The sequence below is a fragment of the Poecilia reticulata genome, chromosome 10 (genome assembly GCF_904066995.2).
Source record: "Poecilia reticulata chromosome 10, P_reticulata-male-v2, whole genome shotgun sequence".
Lineage (NCBI taxonomy): Eukaryota > Metazoa > Chordata > Actinopteri > Cyprinodontiformes > Poeciliidae > Poecilia > Poecilia reticulata.
In genome coordinates, this window is record NC_088839.1 from 1755415 (window position 1) to 1763263 (window position 7849).

General features: G+C 42.4%; 1 protein-coding gene and 1 long non-coding RNA gene across 6 annotated transcripts in view; both read left to right on the forward strand.

Annotated features, from left to right (window-relative positions):
• LOC145553040 (uncharacterized) overlaps positions 1-7849 on the forward strand; it is a 462758-nt gene that overhangs the window by 149531 nt on the left and 305378 nt on the right. The window lies entirely within an intron of this gene.
• Positions 4729-7849, forward strand: part of pcdh10b (protocadherin 10b) — a 22568-nt gene continuing 19447 nt past the window's right edge. The window contains exon 1 of one of the 5 annotated variants that reach the window (XM_017303488.2): positions 4729-7849. This exon is cut by the window's right edge and continues 206 nt beyond it. In XM_017303488.2, coding sequence (XP_017158977.1) covers positions 5707-7849 — 2143 coding nt within the window. In that variant the 5' untranslated portion in view covers positions 4729-5706. The other 4 variants (XR_014089208.1, XM_008403130.3, XM_008403132.3 and 1 more) reach the window with 4 other exon arrangements.

Consider the following 7849-nt stretch of genomic DNA (forward strand, 5'->3'; position numbering starts at 1 on the left):
GTTCTATTAACAAAAAAAAACGACTCAAAGACCGACTGAGAGCAGAGCAGGAGTTTAAATCAGCTGCTCAACCACCGCTGTGTTCATGAGGCTTATTAATAATCGAGAAATGAATATTAAACCTGATATCGTAACAGACTGAATGTTTTTAATGTAATCTTTGCTCGGCTTGCGGGGTGCAGGCGGTTGCCACGGCAACGGGTGTGCTTAAACAACAAAGACACCGAGAGTAAAAAGGTAGAAGATGTTTCCAGTTGATAGTCTGTTCGGGATGTTTTACCTTTTTTTTTTTTTTTTCCTTTGCTGTGGGTCATTACACCTGCTGTAGTTTCTGAACATTCAATAAACGACAAACTTGGACTAATTACCTGGTTCTTTGTGAGCATACGTCACAACAAACATCAAATAGGACAAATATATTTCATTAAGTTTTAACAAATTCTACCGCGATAATTATTTGAAATTAAATTAATTATATCCCGACTTCAGAAGATTTGCCTTCACCTTTACTGGGCTCTTTGGTTCTTCCTGTCAGTCTGTAGTTTCTCATATTGAGAAAAATCTAATTTCAGATCCACCATGACTGACTGACACCTGCTGGCATCAGGTTTGCAACCAGCTTCTGACTGAGAAACCAGTAACCAGAAACCAGTAACCAGTAACCAGAAACCAGTAAGCTGCTCCCAGTGTCAGAATCTCACTGAGGAAGAAACTGCATTAGGTTTTCTGTCACTTTAGTATTTATGCTATAACTGATGTATATCCACATATAAAATAAGTCTATAGAGTTTAATTTGCAATTTTTATGTCTTTGTGTCATGAGGTAGATCTCAGGCGGCTGGTGAGAGAAAAAGTAGATCTTGCTCTCAAAAAGTTTGGGCACCCCTGTACTGAAGGATGTCCTGCCACATTTTAGCGTAGGATCAAAATGCACCTCATGTAGCGATTTGGGTGGGATGGTATTTGAACCACCTCATCAGGTTGATTGTCATGGATAAATGATTCTGTGATTTTCCTCTATCCCTTTTAGTTGCTTGCATGCACATGTGTGGTTAAGGAAATGACTTCATAAGAGAATTCCCTCCTTATGGTGTAGCTTAGAAAGAGGCCTAAAGGAATCAGAACTGTTGTTCGGTGCCATTTTCTGAGTTTTCCATATGTAAGCATGGCGATGTACCAGAGCTGTAACAGTAAACTATTTCTTTGTTGTCCCCAAACAATGCTATCGCTTATCTGGCTTTATTTTATTTATTATTTGGCTCACGTTCTCACTAAAACCAGGAAGATGGAGACATAACACCAGTTTTAAAGTCCCTCCTCTGGCGCATAGAATAGATGCTAAGGTTGCCACCTGTCCCGTATTGAACCTATACGTGACGTGATTTATTCCGTACTCTATAAATGTTCCCCGAGTTCTTTATATAGTAGTCTGCCCCAGTCATCCAGTCATTGTTTCACTCACGGTGTTGGTGTTGTGATATTGTGCCCAACTGCTTTCTGGGTAACAGACCAACCGACACGCTGCCGCCGCAGTCTCTGTCTCTCTTCCCCCGTTCCCCCAGCTTTAAATGTATAGAGGCTGGTCCCTTGGGAACCCTAGTCGAAGCTCCCGGATGAATGTCTAAAGCCACTTTGTTGACATAAAGAATGTCAAAGTGTCCGACTCGGGTGGCGAGGAGAGCCTTCCGTGACTGGGCCGGGGCGTGGCCAGACGATGGTCACCCTTCTCCGGTCGCGCACAGCATGTTTGTGGAGAACCTGGTGCTAAAGTGACCTGCAGACGACCTGATTATCAGGTCAGTAGGTAGATACATAATGTCTATGGGTAGATAGGTCAGTCAAACTTTTCTACGGGCGAAAATGAAGTCGGCGGCTGCTTACTGTACTTGCTAGACTTGTTGTGGCTCAATATTGGTCCATATGTAAGGAGCACAGGATTATAAGGCGCACTGTCGGCTTTTGAGGAAATTGAAGGTTTTTAGGTGCCTTATAGTGCGGAAAATACGGTAATTTCTTTTTATTTCTCTTTCTCACTGTTTATGTTTTAATAATGTAAAGCCCCCCGGAAAACGTTCTAAAAGGGGTGCAGGCTTTAATGTTTTTATCTTTTTTAAACTTTTTCAAAATCTCTTTCTCTTTCTCACTGTTATTCAATGTCACATACTGTTTTTATTTTAATAATGTAAAGCACTTTGAAATGCCTTGCTGCTGAAATGTGCTATACAAATAAAATTTGATTGATTGATTGATTAAATTGGACTCATGATTTTAATCCAGTTTTCATGGTTATTCAAGACGATTCCTCCCAAAAAAAGAGTCCATGGCAACAAAAAGGAAAACTCCCCTGTAACAGAAAGTAACATTAAGCAAAACCCAGCTCAGTCCCAGGAGTACTTTCTGCATGAAAAAACTAAACAAAACAACAATGAATAGCAGTCGTTTAGTGTTTTCATCATGAAAGGAAAAAAAAGTGAATAGCAGTAGTTTGGTCCCTAGTAAAAAAAAGTATATTTTAGTATACTTTAATCAATGTATTTAACTGTACTATTTTGGAACAAATTTTTTTGTTAGTATATTTTAATAGCATTTAAATATTAATTTACAATTTTTAGTACGTAGTATACTTTAAGTATACTTTTTTTATGTACTTTGAGTGTACAAATTCTGTCATAGAATTATATTAAAAATATACTTTAAATATATTAGTAATGTATTTAAATTACACTTCATTATTATTTTTGATTTACTGCTAATAAAGTACAATTTTAATTACTCATAAGTCCTTGTTAATCTAACATTTATCTTTCATTTTTAAAATTTGTTGTTGGCTTTCAGGGCCCTGTGATGGACTGGTGACCTGTCCAGGGTGAACCCTGCCTCTCATCTGATGGCTGCTGGAGATGGGCACCACCAGCCCCCCTCACCACCCTGCAAGGATCAGTGTGTTCAGATCATGGATGGAAAGATTTTAAGGTAGTTTGTCTCCTTAAGTCCACACTTAAAACAGCTTCATAGTTAATGCCAACATCAACTAATTCTATCATATTGCTGACTATTTTTTTCTACTTCTAACATAAACAGGCAAAGAAGAAACCCAGAAATGTTTTTCCACTTCAGGCATCTGGTCTCAATCATCATCAGTTCTGATGATGTCACATACATGGCGAGTCCACAACGTCTTAAAATTGCAAGTATTTTTTTATTTGCTATTTTTCTGTCTTCTTTAAAATACAAACACTTTCTCTGTTTAATTGCTCTATTGTTCTGTTTTGTAGGTTTCTGTAAGGTGCAGTGAACGGGAATATTCTGTCATTGATCCTAACTTGGACTAGGACGTCACCAGCTTGAATTAACCAAAATTACTAACTATTGTCAAGGCCCTCTCTACTTTGAAGGCAATATTATGCGAGTAAAAATGGCGAATTTGAACAGCGTCTGTTATCTTCCCTGCTTCAAGTTTTTCTTCTCTTTATGGCGTTTTTTAAATAAATGAAAGTGTGCAATACCGCCACCATCTGGTCTGGAGTATGAACTGGAACTAATACAGTTATAGATCTTACACCATATCTGAAAATGGATTGGGTACTTTCTTAAACATTACATCATGATTATCATTTGTTTTATTCTTTGCAATTTTAACAAAAATAGTAAAAGATTATTAAGGCACCTAAAAAGACATACTTTATAGATGCCTAAAAGACATACTTCTGCATTTGTATCAATTAGTTTTATTTTGTAACCAGGTCTCTGCGTGATGCAGACTTTCTGTCCAGGTCCCTCTTGAAAATGAGATCTGGATCTCAACGGGTTCACCTGGTTAAATAAAGAAAATTAAAAAAGGGATACTTTATTAGACTAAAATTTACACTGAAGTGTAATTTAAACCATTGTGAAATTAATAATTTAAAGTAGTAATTAGTAAATTTAAAAAAAATTATATTTTGAGCATATATTTTAAATTATACACAAAATATATTTAAATATATTCGAGCAAGTGTATATTTAGACTTGGACAAATGCATATTTTGTTCACTTAAAGTATACTTTTATTTAATATATTACAAGTGTATTTTGTATGTTTAAGTGTGTTTAAAGTTCTAATTTTGAAATTGATACAAGTATACTTTTAGTATACTTCAGATATATTTATAGGTAGTAAACTTAATACTTAGTATACTTAAAGTGTACTTTCACAAATGTAAGTATATTTTTTCACCTGCGGTTTCTTCATCTAGGAGAGAAACACAACAAAGGAAGAATGACAAACCGGGAATATAGTAAAAAAAACCCCAGAGAAATATTGCACATGTATATGTATAAAAGGGTAAATATCAAATCTGATTAATTTCCAAAATAATATCAAGTGATCTTTATCAGATGCTTGAAATAAATGTGAAAAGGTTAAAATATAGCTGTAAATATTAAACTAGCACAGGTTTGTAATGCGATGTAGTTAGAGGTGACTGCTTAAAATCTTTTAGGAACTCATTCATTCCATTAGCTTGCTTTTTATTTCCACCGTACATTTTCTCTTAGAATGAGAGCCAAGTGGCCGAAACATGAAAACTGTCACTCTAAAATAAATAAATACAAAAAACAAAAAGTGCTGATTTGTGTTTTCCTTCTTTTTATTCTTTTTAAGGATGGTAAGTTTTTAGTACTACACATATAAAGTATCAGTCTATGTGTTAAAATAACCAGAATCACAATAAACATCACTTGTCAGGTAGGTTTTTAAGTCACTGCCTAGTTAAAGTTCGCCGCTAGGGGTCGCCTGCGCTCCGCGGATAAGAGCGTCTGCTTGCCTCTCTGTGCTGCTGCTGTGTGGCTGGTTGAGAAATAATAACGTCAAGACTGCTGGGTGTAATTATAGAGCTCAGCCTTGAGAGCAGCACATGAATGGCGAATGATTCACTGCATGCATATCACAACATTTGCATGCATTAACCCGGATCGCCCAGCATATCCTTGGGCCCACAAAGGTTCTGCCACCGTGTCAACAAGTGCTGAACTCACTCTGCTCCATTAGTAGTGTCAGGAGGAGCGCCTCAATTTGTCAGCTTATCACTTGATTTCTGTAAATGTTAACTTCAGTTTCAAGATTTCCATTTTTTATGCGTCTTAAGGGAAACATTCCGAGCTCACAGGGAGGTAAAGAGAGAGGAGCAGTGAGTGAGAGGCTGGCCAAACGGACTGACAGGCAGGCAAAGAGACCAATCAGCAGAGAGCCTTCAGTGGGACGCGATGGGAGGCGCGATGCGGAGGAAAAAGCAAATAGTTGAGTGAACAGCATCAGTACAGAGTGAAGAGGACGACAGTGCATAGAGGCAGCGAGGCGCCATCAGCACAGCCCGGTAAAAACTGTGATTGGTTTTTCCTGACTGGGTCCATGGATGTGAAGAGACGAACTCCTGTCTGCTCCGTGGATTACAGGCTGAGTGAGGATGAAGCTCCAGGACGGCTCTGAACAACCTGACAGTGGAGCTCCGAAATAACTGAGCTTATACAAACAGAACTTCTCCAAAAGACCCAAATGTCTCTTTTTTAAAGTGACTCCATTTTCCTGACGCACTGTGGAGAGTTTCACTTGCTGGCTGCAGTGGCCGCAGAATGTTGAGATTTGTTGTCTTCAGAAGACAGTGAGATTAATGCTTTTTGCTGGTGTATTTATTTCTTTTTTACCCAAGTGCACTTGTTTTTCCGGTCATGATTGTGCTTTTGATAGCTCTGTGTTTCACGGATGGAGCGCTCTCTCAGATCCGCTACTCTGTCCCGGAGGAGGCAGAGCATGGCACGCTGGTGGGGAACATCGCTGAAGACCTGGGGCTGGACCTGACCAAACTAGCCTCCCGGCGATTCCAGGTAGTGCCTAGTTCAAGGACGCCATATCTGGAAGTGAACCTTGAGAACGGCGTCCTGTTCGTTAACGAGAAAATCGACAGGGAGCAAATCTGCAAGCAGAGTGGCACCTGCCAGCTGAACATGGAGGTGTTCCTGGAGAACCCACTGGAGCTGTTCAGGGTCGAAATCGAAGTGGTGGACATTAACGACAACCCACCGAGCTTCGCGGAGACAGACATCACGGTGGAAATCTCAGAGAGCGCAACCCCTGGCACCCGGTTCCCTTTGGAGAGTGCGTTCGACCCGGACGTGGGCTCCAACGCGTTGCGCACATATGACATCACAACCAACAATTACTTTTACCTGGACGTGCAGACCCAAACCGACGGAAATAAATTTGCAGAACTTGTCCTGGAGAAGCCTCTGGACAGGGAGCAGCAGGCAGCGCACAGGTACGTGCTGACTGCGGTGGACGGCGGACAGCCTCCTCGGACTGGCACCGCGCTGCTGGTGGTCAAAGTGTTGGACTCTAACGATAATGTGCCCGTGTTTGAGCAGCCCGTCTACACGGTGAGTCTCTCGGAGAATGTACCGGTGGGCACACTGGTCATCCAGCTGAACGCCACCGACCTAGATGAGGGACTGAACGGGGAAATAGTTTACTCCTTCAGCAACCACATCTCCAGTCGCGTTAAGGAGATGTTCGGCATAGACCCGCGGACCGGCCGCATCGAAGTCCGCGGGGAGGTGGATTTCGAAGAGAGCAGCCTCTATCAGATCTTTGTCCAGGCTAAGGACCTCGGGCCAAACGCCGTGCCCGCGCACTGTAAAGTGTTGGTCAAAGTGGCGGACGTGAACGACAACGCACCGGAAATCACCTTCAGCACTGTCACGGAGTCGGTGAGTGAAAAAGCCGCTCCCGGTACCGTCATTGCCCTGTTAAGTGTGACGGACCGTGACGCAGAGCAGAACGGACAGATCCACGTGGAAATCCTCGGTGATGTCCCGTTCAAATTAAAGTCCTCTTTCAGGAATTACTTCACCATAGTGACTGACGGGCTCCTGAACCGGGAGCAGGCAGACTCCTACTCCCTGACCGTGGTGGCGCGGGATAAAGGAACTCCTTCTCTCGCCTCTAGTAAGTCCATCCGCGTCCAGGTGTCAGATGAAAACGACAATGCGCCCACTTTCACGCAATCCGTTTATGATGTGTATGTGACAGAGAACAATGTACCAGGAGCGTACATCCACGCCGTGACGGCCCTGGACCCTGATGTAGGGCAGAACGCCCTCATTACTTACTCCATCTTAGAGTGCGACATTCAGGGCATGTCAGTTAAAACCTATGTGTCTATCAACGAGGAGACAGGGTACCTTTATGCACTCAGGTCTTTTGATTATGAGCAGCTAAAAGATTTCACCTTTATGGTCAGCGCCAAGGACTCCGGTGCCCCTGAGCTTTCCTCTAATGCAACTGTCAAAGTCATAATTGTTGATCAGAATGATAATGCGCCCCTGGTACTTGCTCCCCTGGGGAAAAATGGGACTGCAAAGGAGCCCCTTCCCCGCTCGGCTGAGCCAGGCTACCTGGTGACCCGTGTTGTGGCCATGGATGCAGATGATGGTGAGAATGCCCGCCTGTCCTACAGCATTCAGAGAGGTAACGACAATGGGATGTTTAGGATGGACTGGAGGACTGGTGAACTCAGAACAGCAAGGCGGGTGTCAGCTAAGCGAGACCCCCACCAGCAGTACGACCTGGTGATTGAGGTGAGAGACCATGGCCAGCCTCCATTGTCCTCCAGTGCCAGCATACTGGTGATGCTGGTAGACAGCATGGCTGAAGGCCGGGGTATGGGAGACAAAGTGGGCACCAGCAAGGCCAAAGATGGTGCTTTGGACCTCACCCTCATCCTAATCATTGCCCTCGGTTCTGTCTCCTTCATCTTCCTCCTTGTGATGATTGTGCTGGCCGTGCGCTGCCAGAAGGACAAAAAGCTCAACATTT